At 37.9% G+C, this 18,830-nt stretch overlaps 1 protein-coding gene across 3 annotated transcripts in view; it reads right to left on the bottom strand.

Annotated features, from left to right (window-relative positions):
- Positions 1–1,034: 1,034 nt before the first annotated feature.
- The window catches only part of LOC126362137 (solute carrier organic anion transporter family member 74D-like), a 348,252-nt gene continuing 330,456 nt past the window's right edge, over positions 1,035–18,830 (bottom strand). For all 3 annotated transcript variants that reach the window (XM_050007854.1, XM_050007855.1, XM_050007856.1), the window contains 4 exons: positions 15,037–15,190; positions 7,072–7,327; positions 6,188–6,316; positions 1,035–1,671 (listed from right to left, as the gene is read on the bottom strand). In XM_050007854.1, the coding sequence (XP_049863811.1) occupies positions 1,508–1,671; positions 6,188–6,316; positions 7,072–7,327; positions 15,037–15,190 (703 nt within the window). In that variant the 3' untranslated portion in view covers positions 1,035–1,507. The remainder of the gene's footprint in view (positions 1,672–6,187; positions 6,317–7,071; positions 7,328–15,036; positions 15,191–18,830) is intronic.

The raw sequence follows: 18,830 nt of genomic DNA, 5'->3' as shown, positions 1-18,830 counted from the left end.
TTGTCATTTTGCATATTTGCTACAGAACGAAAAAATAACTACAAATCTGAAAACATTAGCTTCACTGCTAACTTACAATGTTTCTTGCTATTTTATAAGCCTACCACAACTGGTGGATATGGTATTTTCAGCAATCATAACGTACACTGATGACATAATTAACAAAATCACCCAATGTTCGTTTCAAAATGTTAGTCGTTCCACAAATAAATCATACATCATGTCAGTTGTTTATGTCTGATACAACTGATGAATCACTCACAATTTTTACTGCCTCAGGTTGCATTCAGCCTGTACACACAATGGTTTTGTGAAGACACATTCTGCATTCTGGAATGAATGTTCTTCACATCGAAATGAAATTGTGTTGCCATTTAAATAATAGTTCCAGATTCCACTTCCATGTTGAATAGCAGTTTATCTCTAAATAGTTAAGACTTCAGAACTTCTTATGACTAGAGTTGTTCTGCTGAATCAACAGTAAAACAGTACATATATTTATGGTCGTAACATTGTTGGAGAAGGTTCTGATACAGGAAACTATGAAAAATGAGTCTCTTTCAGTCACTTGTCTGTAACATTTCATATTAGGCCATTAATAATTTGGGATTGCAAATAATAAGTTTCAGACTACTGCACACATTGCTCCAAGTGTATGGGATATATAACCACTACACAGTGAATCTATGTGTCACTGTCTGAATGTAAACATAAAATGGTAGATGTATAGAGATTCATATTTCACAGTTTCTTATGGTCACTGCAGTCAAAGACTTCTCCCATTTTTCCAATGGATAGAAATTTTCCAACATATGTAGTAGGTCTCGCAGGTAACCTACAAATTCTTCACAAACATAGTAGCTTTTTTTAAAAAATATCATGCAGTTTATTTTGTACTATTTGGTCATAATATTGATTAATTTCAAAATTACAAAATGTTTGTAGCAGTCTTCATTTCTACAAAATTGTAGCAATTTAATGTATGTGATCTGAGCCATCAGTATCTGATGAGATAGGAATGATTACCATTTCAATAAATTTTCAAAGGAAATGCTAACATTGACTATATTTGCACAATAGGCAATGTTTGATAGATAAAATATATATTTATCTGTATTAACTAATTAAAATTGCTACAAAAAGCAATGTACCAAAACATTCATAAAAAATTGCCTCAAAGGGGCAATGATCAAACATATACATAAGTCACTTTTGCTACATTCAGTACACAAATTAAATATAAAATTATCAGTTAACAGTTTATGACAATATTTGAATATAAATTTTAGTCACTAAAAGATTGAAAAAAAGTTCTAACAAATGTTAGATCCCTGCCATTGTCATCAGTCGATATAATGGTGAAGTGCTAGCAGAGCCACTTCCCAAGTCTGTTAACATTTTTCACAGTTTTTAAAGCAAGAAGTCACTTGAGTAACAATCGTGGAGAATGGAGGGATGAGGGAAGACTCGGGAAAGTTCTTTCTCAATCCTCTCACAAATGCATTTGTCAGACACTTGTTTCTGATCTGGGGTTTCCTGTCATTGGGTTTAATTCTTCTTCTTGATTCGACATCTCTCTCTCATGTTCCTCAACGAAATTTATAGAGCCTGCTTTGTACCACACAATGACATCTACGAAGAAGGCACATAATAGAATTGCTCCAGTTGTTCCTGAAAATTAATGGCCAAAGTTACAACAATTTCAAGAAATTTGGAAGCAACAAAAATTGGAAGAAAATAACATCATTGAATGAGAATTATTCCTAAGAGCTGTAGTTGAAACTTGAAATGATATCCTTCTAATGCTTTTAGGTAAATGTACAAATTGGCATAAATGCCAAAATTCTCTAACATAGTGTAGTAAAAAGAACAAGGTTTTTATTTAAAATACATATAAACCAATGTAATGAAGTAAAACTTGTAATACATAAAAATGTAGCTAGCTTATTGCTCATGATCAGGGCAAAAACACCCAATTTGTGTTGGCTTTAACCAATCTCAAATTTTAGATCTCCATTGTAAGGGAAATAGTTATAAGATTCATGAATTATTCACATTGGTACTTGTACCTTAGTCATGGGTCATAGAGAAGAGTAGTAGAACATCTGCTCTAATTTTATAAAGGTTAATTTGTTCGGTAGAGAGAAGTGAGACACTATGACACAGAGTGGCAGTACACCATGGAGCATTAGATGCTCATATATATATTTTTCTATTTATCCGTTGGGTTTCATGGAATCATGTGACCCACAGCTACTTGGACATGGAATGAACCAGTATATAGTTTACCAATAGCTGATTAGAAAATTTATAAATGAAAGAATAAATAAAACACAGAAAAAACTTGTAAAAGAGTAAATGTATAAATAACACACAACAGAGAAATGGTCTCAACTACAGTGGGAAACTACTGTACAGAATAGGAGTGTTCCACATGGAAACATTTCAAATTGAATTTGTGTAGTGTGGATTTATCACTCGATTTTTTTTTATTTTTAGTTCTGCTGAAAGCCTATTGATAACGAAACATGCTGAATAGTGTACGCCTTTCTGTACAAGTGTTATTCAAGTGCAAATAGTTATTCCTTCTAGTGTTGACTGAATGAACATTGCAATGCCTTGCAATATTGTCAACAAGATATCCCATGATGGAGCGAATGTGTACAGAGCAGAGTTAGAATTTCTATCAAACAAACAAAATTAAAATTATGTTGAAAATTAAAACATTGACTGAAAACACACAAAATTAACATTATATAATATGCAGAAAATTAAAACATTGCATTATGTGTTGTTCTTTTACATGCTCTTTTAACATGTACTGTATGTGATGAATTTATATATATTTACTAGATTTTGGCAAACACATATTACACATAATTTTAGAGTTAAAGGAGTATAAATGAGACATAGAACCGACAATGAGAACAACATGATATTGACAATACAACTATCAGTTAGTGATCCCTCTTCCCCCCCCCCCCCCCCAATACATACACACACACACAAACACAAACACAAACACACACACAAACACACACAAACAACAATACATGACAAATATTTACAACTCAAACAAAGAAGCTAATGTACCATTCCAGAGCTCCCAAGTGGAATGATCATCATTTTTTAACGAACACTATACGAAAGAATCATTTTACAAATACTAATGAACTGAATTTAAAATAAAAAAAAGTTTTTTTTTTCAAATTTACTTATAAGGTAATAAATGTGTAATACAACTATTATACTACTACTTTACAATGAACACATTGCTGCACTGAAATGGTGCAGAAGTTATATTGTGTGTGTGTGTGTGTGTGTGTGTGTGTGTGTGTGTGTGTGTGTGTGTGTGTGTGCACCTGTCCTTTTTTCTCCCTAAGGTAAGTGTTTCCACTCCCAGGATTGGAATGACTCCTTACCCTCTCCCTTAAAACCCCCATCCTTTTGTCTTTCCCTCTCCTTCCCTCTTTCCTGATGAAGCAACCTTGGGTTGTGAAAGCTTGAAATTTGTGTCTGTGTGTTTGTGTTTTTTATTGTCTCCTATCAACATACCAACACAACATACCGGGGCTTTCAATTGGTAAGTTACAGTTGGTAAGTTACAGCATCTCTGTTTATACACGTATCAGTTGGTTCTACTGAGAAACTCTCCCTGTGTTACATCATTTGTTCCTGCAACCCTCCAAATCTCAACCTTGACTAGTCCCTGAGCCTTGCCCTCCACCTACCTCTTCTCATCCCTGATCCCAATCTAGCCTACACATACCTTCTAGCACACCAGCATAGTCCTTTCCATCTCTCTACCTCTCTCCCTTTGCCACTTCCCTCCCACTCCCTCCTTTGCTTCATCACAGCCTTTGAACACTGGTTGAGACACAACAGTGGACTGCTAGTTGCACATAGCTGCCCACTACAATAGGCAGCACTAGCATTTTTGTCCACCACTACCTTGCTATCCATTCCCCTCCACAACCCACTCCTTTTCTGTACTAACTCTAACAAAGATTGCTGCTCACCTCAGAGACGGTTGTTTCAGTGTCTGTAGATGACAGTGGCTATGTGTGTGTGAATTATGCATGTGTGACTCTGTGTGTAACTTTTGCACCAATGTGTTCATTGTAAATAAGTATTGTAGTAGTTCTATTATATGTTTACTACCTTATAAATAAAAAAAATTTAAATTTTAAATTCAGTGCATTAATGCAATCTTAGTAAATGAGTGTTTGTAAAATGATTCTTTCATATAGTGGTAATTTTTTTTAAAAATGACAATCTTTCCACTTGGGACCTTTGGAAGGTACATTAGCTTATTTGTTTCAGTTGTAAATATTTGTCATGTATTGCTGTTTTTCTGACATGTTCTACATCCTGGAGGCCCTCCTCACAATGAATCAATTGGAATGAAAATTAACCTAATCTAATCACTTTTCACATTGAGTCACATTACATATTTAATTTAAGAACTTCAGTATCTATGGTTGAATTTATCAGAACCTTGGGCTTTTCTCCCTCGCTACTTACCAATGACACATTCTGCCTTGCTGTGATCACTATATTTAAGGGTTCCCACATGTGATTAGTGAAATGCAATTAGTTGGTCTGATTTCTGCCAATATTAACTTCAGTTGAAGAGCAGTTTGATTTTGGAACCATTTTTGTCATCTGACAAGTACTAATATGTCTCAGACATAGCAACTGTTCATAATTGGTCAGGGACTGTCTGATTGCCTAACAATAAAATATTCCTTACATAAAACTCTTAATAGTTTATCCTATGAGCAAATTTCAGAATGCATCTGAAATTTATGTAAAATTTTTAGAGATGGTGATAAAGTTATATGTTTTCTATACACAAAATATTGCTGAAAATACAACATAATTAAACTACCCACTCGGTTGTAATCCATCTGTATCTAATATGTATGTTGTTTCTGATAAGTCATTCCCTTCACACTGACTTCTAGCAAATTTGGAACACTACCTTTACAACAAGAGGAAAAATCTGAACAGTAAAAGTAGTGTGGAAAAGTGTATGACACAATGCAGTTTCAGTGCTGTCTGTATGAAAAACTGAATATTACAACCATTTTGACATACTGACATGGTAACAAAGAATCTGCCCCAATGGGCAGTCTCTCTGTTGCAGTATGTAAGTTACCAGAAATGAATTCATTTAATTGAGAATAAATAAATTCAGAAAAGTAAAACTAAACAAATTCAGGAAGTGAGTTGTTACTTTCTTCTTTTGTCCACACTATCAAACTCCAAGAAACACTGAACATTTTGCATAGTATATAATAAATTAAACAAGCCATAATGTGCAAAATTAGAGATTGCAAATTCAAACTGTTACAAAGTTAACATAGATATTCACGATTCCCCACACCCTCTCTATTCCCCTCAATTCAACCCCATTGTCAAAATGTCTTAGAAGAGAAGATTGATAGTCCAACATATTTCAGATCACGATATTGCAATGACTTCTAGTTATACCAAGCAGTCCACCTTCACATCAACAAAAGCAGTTTACTGTATTATTTTATAATTTTATGTTCTTCTGTATGCCATATCAGCCACATCCCCAGTCTTCACTCAAATTATTTATCATTAAACATTTTGTGTTCACCTTTTTGCAATTATAGTTTAATCCTTAATTTAGTAAAATTGCAATGAAATGGGAAGGCATGAACAATGACCACACTTGAAAAGAAAATGAAGAATGAAGAGTACGATTTCTGTATGAAAACTGTAGCAGGACTTTTATGATAAAAGAGGCATGTGCTTACAAAAAGATAAATCAACAGTTACTAACTGTAGTTTATTTGATCCAACACACTTCCCTATCTCACAATCTAATACAATGCATGTAGCAACAAAATCAAATACATTGTTTACAGCTGTTTACAGATTGATCATTTCTGTTAACTTTGTATGAGTCTTCATATGTAGAAGAAACTTAAAAAAGGAAAACATATTAATGAAGCATGTATCTGTAGGTAAATGCATAGGAAAAATAAGTGCTTCCATCTTCAAAAAACATATCAGATAAGTCAACCATTAATCTATAAATCTCTTTACTAACCTGTCTTTAGCCAACACTTGTCAGTACATGAACTACAGTTAAACATATTATGTGGAGGAAACAGTGGCAAAAGTATGAAATAAGTGATTTACAAATACTTGCCATGATAAAACATTCTGAAGATATTGGCATCATACAACCGACATGCACCATTTTCACCACAAGCTGTTTCCCAGACTAGGCAAGCAGAGTCTACGACAGCTCCATACACTATAGGACACGGCACATTACCTGAAGAAAAGAATAAACAGTAGAGTCAACAATCAAACACAAATGTCAAAAATGAAGACACAGTTCATACAGAGAGAGGCACAGAAACTTAAACATCAACAAAAGTACAGCAGCTAAGACTTGGCTAAAAGGAAATGAATAAAGAGTAATGTGCGAGGTACAAGACAGAATAAAAAATAAACAAAAATGAGGAAAGAATACAATCTACCTGGAAACGACTGACATTTGGTATATAACAGAGTTCAGAAAAATTTTGGTGCCATTTTTCTGAGCTGTTGTGTATATCTTCAAGCCTTTCCTCATTTTCGCTTGTTTTTTCCATCGTAGTGTGATCACAAAGGGGGAATCATTAACAATTCTAATTCAAGGCTACGAGAGCACACAGTCAGATTGCTGTTGTGGTTCTCTTTAGTCTCAACCTGTTGTTTCATATGGTTATTTCGCTTCTCTGATAGCTTTTCTACACTATTTCCTTTATCTTGGCTTGTATCAATTATCTTGCTAAGAAATGAATGCCAGGTTTCAAGAACTAGGTGCTCACCAGGATCAGTAATCACTGTGTAAAGTGTCCTTGAGTTATTAGTGCACGCTTTTATGGAATATTTACATATGTTGCACAATTTAAACCATTATTTCATTGGAAATATACATTTCAGTTTGCAGTTGAATAAGTTTTTGTGAAAGCAATATGTTATGAATAATAAGGCACAAGTATGTAATGCAAATCCTTAGTCTGTTATCTGAAATGTACTTACCAAATAGGCCAATGGCAAATTGTATGAGGCCCAAGGCCATTGCTTTGTCTCTTGGGTCAACACAGCGTAAGATAAGTAACATGCTACCAACTTCAGAGGTAGAGTGTATGAATACAAAAATTGAGAATAACAAAATATAAACTATAAATTTGTCACACTTCAAATCACAATAACCGATGTGTGCCATGGATAAAGCATCTTGCTCAGCTAATGTGTAGTTGTCTCCCTCTGGCTTCATACAGATACAATCTGTAAACTGAAAGAGAGAAAGATTTTGTTAGATCCTACAGTATTAAAAGATCAATAATAAGAAAGTTGAAATTGAGTCCATATTTTTAGTTTGAATCTCATTTCATAGCTCCTATATGAGGTAGAACATATTATGTACAAAAAGTACAGTCAGTTACACATTCATTATGCTGATGTTAGAATTACTGTGGGGGAAGTGATTTAGTACACAAAACTGTATACAGTTCCGCAACTTGACAAAAGATGTGACTACAGATGTCCCTGCCTTATACACACCATATACTTTTACAGGAATTTATCCAAAATTAATTCTTTTTCATGCTATGTTGATACATGACAGTGTTTTTTTCTATTACTAGGTATGTTATCACAATGTTTTGTGGCAATAAAATTAAATATTTCAAGAACAGAGGAAGATTTGGTCATATGTTTGCGCTGGCTTCACTACTGGATTAAAACTGGAATGAATTATTGTAAGTTTCAGTAACCCCTTCAAGTGAATTGTTTATTAATGTAAAACTGAGCTCAATCCTGGCTAGAGTAACTTTCAGACAGAAGAGTGACAACTGAAAGGAGCAGCACACCATATGATGGTAATGTGGAAAAGTAAGATTTGCTGTGCTTATAAGTATCAACTGTAACAATGAGACAGGCATCTTTGAAAGAGACTGAAATACATTTACACAGATCAGCCAAAAATTATGACTACCTGCCTAATAGCTGGTATGTCCAGCTTGGACATGACTAACAGCAGCAACGCATTATGGCATGGAAGAAATGAGGCCTTGGTAGGTTGCTGGATGGAGTTGGCACCACATCTGCACACACGTCACCTAATTATCATAAATTCTGGGAAGGGAGCTGATGAGCTCTGATGACACATTCAATCACATCCCAGGTGTGTTCAATTAGGTTCATATCTGGTGAGCTGGCATATCAATTGGAACTCACTATTGTGTTTCTCATATCACACTCCTGGCCTGGTGACAAGGCACATTATCTAGAAAAATGCCCCTGCTGTCTGGAAATATGATTGTCATGAAGGGGTGTACATGGTCTACGACCAGTATAAGATACTCCTTGGCCATCATGGTGCTTTCACAAGTTACACTGGACCCATGGATGCCCATGTGAATAATCCCCTGAGCATAATGAAGCTGGTGCCAGCTTGTATGTGTCCCGCAGCACAGGTGTCAAGGCGCTCGTTCCCTGGAAGGTGACAGATGTGTAGCCTTCCATCAGCATGATGAAGACCATGCAATGCTATGTCACTGAACTAACATGTAGTGCTGATGGTCATGTGCATATTTCAGTAGTAATTGCCAATGTCTTGGTGTTAACACATGCACACGCATGGGTTGCCAACTGCGGAAGCCATTCCTTAGGAGTTTTCAGTGCACTGTGTTCAGACACATGTGTACTCTGCCATCATTAAAGTCTGACGTTAGTTCTGCCACAGTTCACTACCTGTCCTGTTTTACCAGCCTGCCCATCCTACAACATCTGACATCAGTAATGAGGGGTTGCCGCCCAATCCCTTGATGTCTGGACATGGTTTCACCTTGGTTTTGCCTTCATGTGATGAAGACACTCACCACAACACTGGCAAACACCCAACAAGTCACGCAATTTCTGAAATGCTCATGCCGTGCCTCTGGACTATCACAATTTGCCCGTGGTCAAACTCAGATAGATGACAAGTCTTCTCCATTCTACATGTGGACAGCAACCTCACTGGTACTACATGCACTGTGCTTGTGTCTGACTAGTGGTCATTCCAATGTACTACAGTTTAATTATCTGCAGATGCATACCTCCAAAATACTGACAATGCAATGATGTTGTTGAGGGTGTTGTTTCACAATTTCAGAGAGGAGGTCATTTTCAGAAAATAATCGTATTTTTTAAGTCAAGAGTTCTCAACTGACACCTGATTGTTGGGATCATTTGTGATATTTGCATCATTGGAAAAGAACCATGTCAGATAAACCAGAGAGAAAAATGTCCTCACAGGTGAACCCACTGGGACATACTTACGATTTCTTCTCATTTAAAGTTATTTCTTTTTGGAAGTTATTTGGCCCACTTCATTTAAATACCTGGAAGTTCTGTCTGATATAATGTAGTCTGTCAGCAATGCAATGAACTGAACAATGTAAAATTCAAGATGGAGTAACAACAGTTTGGAAAGGGTAGATTGCTAATTACCACACAGAGGTGGTGTTAGTTGCAGATAGGCTGCTGGAAATATTCAGCTTTTGGATTAAGTTGTCCTTTAGATGTAGAGAAAACATATTCAGTCAAGCGCGCGTGCGCGCACACACGCGCGCGCGCGCACACACGCGCGCGCGCGCACACACGCGCGCGCGCGCACACACGCGCGCGCGCGCACACACGCGCGCGCGCGCACACACGCGCGCGCGCGCACACACGCGCGCGCGCGCACACACGCGCGCGCGCGCACACACGCGCGCGCGCGCACACACGCGCGCGCGCACACACGCGCGCGCGCGCACACACGCGCGCACACACACACACGCGCACACACACACACACACACACACAATAGCACACTGTGACTTTTCTGAGGTGAGCAGCAATGTAGCTGCGATGGGTAGCGGGTGTCCGGAAAATTTATGGGGTGGGAAGGGAGTGGGATAGCAGGGCAGGGATAGGAAAATACACTAGTGCTGTCTATGGGAGCATGCTGTGATGTGATGGGGACAGAATAGCATACTAGGTGCAGCCTTTGATAGGCTGTGCTGGTTGAGGGGGAAGGGGGAGAAGAGAGAAGTAAAGAAGGGTAAAGGCCTATGCAGATGTGTTGGTGGTATATAAGGAATGTGTAGATCTGGAGTGGAGCAGGGAAGAATATAGGCAGGTGGTGAATAGGGAGCAGCAGAGGTTGAGACTAGGGGTTTGTTTTCCGACCAACATTAGCTTGTCTGAACTGCACAGGTGGGAACTCTCCTTGCAACATATTCTTCATTGCTATAAGCCCCTTGGCCTCAGTCTTTGCTAGTCTCTGTTCTCCACCTGCCTATCCCCTTTCCTGATGCCACTTTGGTATTACAAATGCCTTCTATCCTGCCAATGTACCCTTCTCTACTTCACTCTCACAAGGGAATGGTCAGACCTGTTATGTCGAAACCTGTGTTGCTTTTTTTACCACTATGAGTTAACATTGCAAGAAGCCTGTATGCAGAATTTTAGCTGCTGACATGACCTGGAAGTCTGTAAACCATTTTATGAAGTAAGACATTATTGTCGCATGGTTTCCGCACTTATAACTCTTGTACAACCCAGACCTGTCTCGCTATGTTATACCAACGCCATCTAGGGACAAGGTGGCATTAGCTATGCACAGCTTTCTTGCCACAGCAGTGAGAGAGCTGATTCCCCCAGTGAAAGCGATCGTATGATAATTAAACATCCCTTGACAAATGTGGCTCATATGTTACCTACAACATTCTTTCCATATAGCTATGAAATAGACACAAATAAATATACAGTGTAGAACACGTCCAAATTTTATTTCTTGTAATTACCGCAAAAATGTGAAATATTGATACAATATTCAAAACATAGGTTTTTTGTGCACCAAGAACATACAAGCAAAGACGACATATGACAGCCCTGCGAATCACAGACATTGTTAGATGTCCATACACAAAACTGGGCTGTTGTTAGGAATGAATCAGGCCTAGTATCAGTATATTTTGAGGAGTGCCACGCATATTTCATCAAATTCTGAAAACGTGGCGAGGAAAATTGATAATGTACTTCTGACTGCAGCTTGAGAATATTGTCAGGGTGATAGATAGCAAACGGCAGTGATCTGGACACAATAATTTTCTCTGTTAGTTTGCTGTAAAATGCCTTCCTCTTACGGAAAAATTCTGTCTAAAGGTTGAGTTAGTTCATCGTGCCGGGTGGAATCTGAAGTATCTCTACTTTTTTGTCAGGGTGGGCCTCGAAATACAGCTTTTAATGACCTGATAACGAATCTAGAAGGAGAAGAGATTTGTTCCTGCAGAATGGAAGAAAAGCATGACAGATGAAAAGTGTATCGTTTTCATTTCCCATTTATCCAGACTTCGATGCGTCTACCACAAGATTGTTTGCGTAGAACATTGTTCTTTTGATCCGTGGTCCAAAACGTCCAGCTGGTTCTTGAAGACACATATATAGTTTAGGCAGCAAGGAACCATCCAGACTAATTATGGGGATCATAGTGTATTAATGGATGAGTGCAGTCATGGACTGCGCAATTGCATCACTATGTTTTTCCCCTTTGAATGACTGTGTTCTTTTCGCACTCATTTCTTTTTGAAAACCTGACTGATCTGCATTGTACACATACAATTCACTAAAACTAGCGATCTTATTTTTTGCATTCGTAAGAAAACTTCTATCATTTCGATTTGTGTCACTTCATTTTCCGACCTGTTTCTCGATACAAATTTTGTTATTTTTCTTGCCACAATTTTATGTGATCTTTTGAAGCGACTAATCCAACTTTGACAAGCTGTAAATTCTTTAGCACCTATCGCGTTGGCAATCTCTAACGCCCAATCACGCAAAGTTGTATCGCTGACACTAAATGACTGTTGTCTGGCATCGGTAAATACCTCAAAAAGTCGTGCATTTATCTCCATCGTAATTTCCAGTCGACTCTTACGTCATCCAGCAGCTTTCTTTTTCCATCTATACAATTCATGTTCAGAACGGTCAAAGTGATACTTATTTTGAACAGTACCAACACGTAGGCGTTTCTTACCACTTTCGTTCAACCAATACGTCATCGCTTTTTCTTTGTGTGATAAGGTAACTGTAGTTGCTGGTGTTACTTTCGGAGATACTTGGTGACGGTGTGTGGCAATATCACTTGAAAAGTCTTCATGAGTGCAACTTCCGTCGGTGTCTTTGCCATCTGTAGATTCGCAGTCTGCAATATTGAGTGTTTCAGTTGTTTCTAGCCACATGCCTGCACCATTTACATGCTCGTCTAGAAGTTTAACAACCATGCCGCACAACACATAATCTTCACACATGTTTTATGTTGATTGCTTCATTTGGCAAACATTTACAGGGTTCTCCATCACCTGTGAGGGGAGACTGAATTTTCACTGTGAAATGGCTTGCGGAGTATAGATGAACATGTACAGAACATCTTTCACATCTCTAACCAATTTCAGGGCGGTATGTTTCGAAATACGTATCAGAAATTAAAAGGACGTGCATGCCACATAAACGAATATTCGTTTTCCCTTTCCACCAAAACCGTGCAGCGATATTCCTCTTTAGTGAATGCCACGATAGGATGGCCGCACTTCCGACCATGCACGCAACGCTAGCGACTCGCCAGTTCCAGGGGTGGCCAGCCATCACTGCAAGTGCCAAGCAGGAAACACAGTCATGTTCGTGATTTTGTTTGGGTGACTTCCAGTTCATGTCAGCAGCTACAATTTTGCATACGGACCTTTTGCACAGTTAAATAACAGTGGTAAAAAAAAAAAACAATACATGTTTCGGCATGACAAGTCTGACCATTCCCCTGTTTGAGCCTTACCCTCCACATCATGGCACTGCACCTAGCAGCTCATCCCACCCCCACTATGTTCCTGCACGCTCCACCCCTACCCCACTATCTCTTCCCATCTTAGCCACATGCATCTTCTGTATCCCCACTACCAACCCCAGTTACACTGCCACTCACACCAGATAAACTGCAGTCAGGCCTTAGTGGCCAGAGGTGATGATGACTATGTGTGTGTGTGTGTGTGTGTGTGTGTGTGTGTGTGTGTGTGTGTGTGTGTGAGAGAGAGAGAGAGAGAGAGAGAGAGAGAGAGAAAGAGAGAGAGAGAGAGAGAGAGAGAGAGAGAGAGAGAGAGAGTTGTGCTTGCATGATTGTGTTGGAGTTTTCTACACCTGAAGAAGGACGTAGTCAGAAAGCTGAATACTTCAAGCATTCTTCTTCAATTCTGTAACCCAACACCACCTCTATGTGGTTAGTAGCAATCTATTCTTTCCATACAGTTGCAATAAAATTTAGCTTTATATTTTCAAATGCCTTACTGGTATGAATACACCAAACATCCATTGTGACTAAATTTTGTGCCAATCACTTTTATTTTTTAGAATTTTGTCAGTTTAAAAAGTACTAAGAAATGCAAACTGTTTGCTAAATATATACCATTTTCTAAGAGATGGAGACTAGCTGTGTCACAGTGCACTACAGGTAATTGACAAAAAGATATCTTAATCTCTCGAAAAAATTGCCATCAGTGCAATGTTACATTTGGTAAATGGCAAACAATGTTTACTGTCAAGTGGGACACAGTCTTTGCATTCTGTTGAAAATGGTATCAGTCACATAAAAACTTTTGTTTGTGAGGTGGTGTAACATTTTAATGACAATAGAAAATCTTGGAAAAGGAAATGAAATGAACAGTTACTTCCTATACAAAGTAAATTTTAATCCAATCGTAGAAAACTGTGATGATTGTTTCTCTACTGAACTTAATGTCAGGGAAAACATATAAAAAGTACAGTGCAAATAGTTTGATTGGTAATCTTAGGTGAGGATGCTGGAAAGATAAAAATAAATGGAAGGGTAAAGGATTCAGTGAAAGAAGTGAGGCCCAAGAATGACAAAGTAGGATGCAAAGCTGAACATAAAGTAGTGTGACACAAGAAGTATAAATCTACCAAAATGTAAGGGAATGAGAAATTAGGTGAAAAAATTGGTAGCCAGGACAGAGGCATGGAAATGAGACTGAATAAATGAGACTGAATAGCTGTAGGACATGAATTGATGGGGGTTAAGGCTGGAAAGGGAGGATGTTGACAGGACCACACGCCATGTTGACATTCCCACCTGTATGTTTCAGAAAAGCTATTATGGCACAAAAGAGGATTGGTACAGGATAAAAATTAATTCATTGTAAAACAGCTGTACAAGTCTATTGTGCTGTACTGATCAGCAGTGCTACACAACTGGGCTTCTGAGTGCACAGAGTTTAGGGTGGCTGTGCATGTGACTGGACACCTAGTTGATGGTATGCTCATAGAGCTGTACAGTGATTACAACAAAAATGATATATGGTAGAACTACGTTCGCAACTGAACCTGCTCTGATGGTATAAGATATGCTGATGACCAGCATATTACAGGAAATTGTGTTGGATTTCTTCCTGTCGTTAATTCTCTTTACTACTTCAAAGCAGTGGCCACTTACTGTGTTCTAAGTTCATTAATTATAATTTGTGAATTTTATTCAGTTTCTGCATTTCTTTTTGATTCTCTTACAAATGGGCTTAAATTTGGTGTCACAGCTATTTATTTTATATTTGGTGGAGTGCCCTCCAGTTTTGTAAACGATTTTTTTATTATACTGTAATTATATGAGTCTATTCAGTTCTTCTCTCCTCATCACATATATGTTCCTTTATTGCTGAATGGGTAATTTAATACATTTGTGATATATAATTAGTATACACAACTACAGTCATTGCAATTAGGGAGACTGTTTACATAGTACTATAAATGTGGACTTTAGAATTTCTTGTTATGAGTAAAGTTCAAAAACCTATCACACACCAAAAGGTACTCCAAAGAAGCAATAAAACAAATATTCATATAATTTCAATTATGTGCACAATTCTTTCATGACTGACTGTGTACAACTTAGAAGATTGAAGGAGTAATACATACTGAATTTATGTTTTCTTCTTGATCTTTGGTGTAATTCTGGCAACCAGCATGGCATGCTGAGAAATAGGTCCGACCATCATTTCCACAAATAGGGCTGAATTTACTTTCATCACACTTGCAATTTGTTTCACAGACTGGCTTAAAGCTTGGTGTCCTGAAAGCAGAATGATTCTATACAGTTATTTCGATAATGCACTTATTACATTTGGGTGGTTGATATTGAAATTTTTTGTATTGTAAACCAGCACAAGATTGTGTTCCGAAAATCTGTGAGACAAGCTGACATTCCTGAGAGATGTATTAGTTCATTCAGGGGCACTGATTCTTGCATGTCTTCATGCTGGTGTAGAATTTTTTGGAGCATTTTCATACAAAATTTGCATTTAATCTTCTCCTAAAACAGCATGAATTTTTTCACTCTTGCTCTAGACAACAGAGGCATTGAAGAGTAAGTCTTATAATTTAAATTTGCTTATGAGTATATGGATATCTTGATCAGATGTATCAAATATAGTGAACAGAAAGAAGAAATGTTCTTTTTGTCTTATACTGTCATAAGGAAACTCTTGACTGTGAGACAGCAACAGGAAGTAAACTGGAACTACAGACAAAGAAACATTGCTGCCTGTGGTTATGTCCATACAACACCAATATTATTAGAAAAAACATGAAAGAGCAGAGTGCTGTGAATGTGAGCAGTATTACAGAAAAATGTGACTGTTGGCAACTATAGTAACATATTTGATAAGGCTGTTTCTGGATTGCAGTATCTTATCTTATTTTGCTACTTTTACAGTTTGCCATCATCTTTTATAAATGGTACCTTCACTGAAGAAACACCACTGTATGTGACTGTGCTGCTTCTAGATGTGAGAATTTTTTTAGCATTCTGGAACACATTGTTTTGTTGATGTAGTAAAGTAGTTCTTGGATGAAATATTGTCTGATTCAGTGTGTACTAGCCAACAATAACTGCTCTAAGATTAAACTCCTACAAACGAGGAAAGATAATAAAATTTCCCTAGGCTTCTTTCTGCTGAGACTCCCTAGCCACTGACAAGTAGTAACTGAGGTCTGTGTCACTGAAGACATTATACTTATATGGTTTGGCTGCTGGCTGTAATGTCACAGGCTGCTCTGCCCATACCCAAAATTAAGACAATATTAACATGTGCCTGCTTCATCCTGAATGAGCCACACACTGTACTAATTTACAAGCTGCTATCTTTATAAAGATAGTTTACTGGGGCTTAAATTTCAGCTGCTTCATAGAAATCATTTGTCTTTGTAAAGACAGAGGTGTAGTCAAATGTAATTCAGTGTCCCTTTAGAAAGTTGTGTTCTGTTGATTTATTGGTATAGTGTAGGTGTAAACACCTCTCATGTTTTAACTCACCTTGTTCTACAGTGGACATTGTTTGCCCAGTGTAACAGTAGCCACAGTCACAACTTATCATATACATGCTACACAATGTGAGGCATATCATCCTTCACGGTATTTTTGCTGGAAGATGACTGATTCAGTGCCATGTGTCTTCAGGCTGATGCTGATGCTGAGCCACAATATGACAAAATGCTAGATTTTTTCCTCAGTTTTGTTAGCGTGCCTCACAAGAGATGGCCTGTGATATTTGGTGGTATTTACCACCATTTTTCATTTTTCACATTTCACATGTGACTCCATTCACGATGATGACATTTAAAGTCTCAACATTGAAGTCATTAGAGATGAAGCACACATTCAAAATTGAAAAGGGGAAGGGAGGAAACTGGTAGCGGTCTTTTAAAAGGAATCATCCAGTAAATTGCATTTATTGATGTATAAAAACTACAGAAAAACTAATTGTGGATGGCCAGATGAGAATTTGAGCTATGAATTGGAAACATTGACACAAATTAAAGGATAGAGGTGTTAAAAACAAGTTCACTCTTGTTTTAACATCATCTTGAAACAATGTCCTTCTTGAAAGAGTACTTCACTGACAATAAGAGTGCAGCAATTTCTCAATTGTTGACTCATTGCTTGATCCAGGCCAAATAAAAACTTTTATTGCAATTTGTTTTATGGTAACTTCTAACGTATATGAACCACTAAAATTAGGTGCTTATATTTTATATTTTTGTATTATAAGTATGAATAGCAAAAACATCTGTATCTTTTGACGATAGGATGACCCACTCTGTTATTGATTATGTATGTGAAGTAGATGTACTTTTGGCCAGGCACATGGATAAAAGATGCTGATGCAATGTAAAATAAGCAGGATGACTGTATGACAGAGGGCCAAAGAAAAGGAGCAACATAAATTATTGTAGATGAGTAGCATGTGTATCAGCCAGTGGTGCCGAAAAATTATGCAACTGTAAAAAATATTGCTTTTTTGTTGTTTTCTGTCAAGTGCTTGTGACAAACTGGTGCTCTCCAAGAACAAAAATATATATTCATGGTAGACGAATGGTAGTTCCAGTGTTATATTAACTGGGTGACTGGATGGAAAGGAAAGTGTTGGATGAGATTTACATGTACAGACAAATAAATGATTAAATGTGGACAATTTATTCAAAAGAAAGAGCTTCATAAGCCAAGAATGTGTTGGCCCACCTCTTCCACTTACAGAATCAATTATTTGGCGTAGCATTTCTTGATAGAATTATTGAATGTCCTCCTTAGGAATATCATGCCAAATTCTGTCCAATTGGAGCATTAGATCATTAAAACCATGAGCTGGTTGGAGGGCGTGACCTTACTGGCCAAAGTATGGTTTGGCAAGCATGAAGACAAGCAGTAGAAACTCTTACTTTGTGTGGGTGGGCTTATCTTGCTGAAACATAAGCCCAGTATGGCTTGCCATAAAGGGCAGCAAAACATGGTGTAGAATATCATCGACATACCACTGTGCTGTAAAGGTGCCGCAGATGATAACCAAAGAAGTGTCATGCTATGAAATGTAATGGCACCCAGACCATCACTCCAGTTGTCAGGCTGTGTTGTGGCAGGGGACAGTCTGGTTGTTATCCCACTGCTGTCTGGGGCATCTCCTGACACGTCTTTACCAGTCATTGGGGCTCATTTCAAAGTGGGACTCATCACTGGAGACAATTCTACTCCAGTCAATAAGATTCAGGCTGTATGTGCTCAACATCACTGCCAACGGTCTCATTGGTGTACAGAGGTCAATGATGGTCAGCACGAGGTGAGCTCAGCCCCCATTCTGTGAGCCACTTATTAATGGTCCTTGCCACTGAAGAACCATTTGCATGTCAGGTCGATAGTAATGATAAATCTGACTCTCAAAGCGCATCTCTAATGACTCTTTGGCCTCCTCATTCTGTTGTCTCTCTATGTCGACTGCTTACTTCTTGAACCTATGTTCAGCTGAGATTCACCCATTGCTGCCAACATCATTGAGTAGTGGCATTGCACCTATTCATATGTCGAACAATTAGCCACTTACTCTAACCATCTTCTTTGAGCCCAACTCCACGCCCTCTCACAAATGCTGACATCTGCTCACATTGTTCATGCACCTGCCTGTGAGGCATAGTTACTGCCCAACTGACTACATAGAATGAAATTCATGAATAGTTTATGCCCTGGTATCAACATATCCCCTGTTTACTATCCTTCCCACCTACACATGAAATTGCACTGCAGTGTCACACATTCATCCATCGGTATACAACTTTGTATTTTCCATTGATATGTAAATGAATAGCAGTTCATACAATTTTGTATTTTCCATTGATATGTAAATGAATAGCAGTTTATGACAATTTTGCATAACTCCTTTGTG

The sequence above is a fragment of the Schistocerca gregaria genome, chromosome 1 (genome assembly GCF_023897955.1).
Source record: "Schistocerca gregaria isolate iqSchGreg1 chromosome 1, iqSchGreg1.2, whole genome shotgun sequence".
In the NCBI taxonomy this organism is placed as follows: Eukaryota; Metazoa; Arthropoda; class Insecta; order Orthoptera; family Acrididae; genus Schistocerca; species Schistocerca gregaria.
Note: the sequence above shows the minus strand (reverse complement) of the source record. Positions and strands in the feature narration are given on the sequence as shown.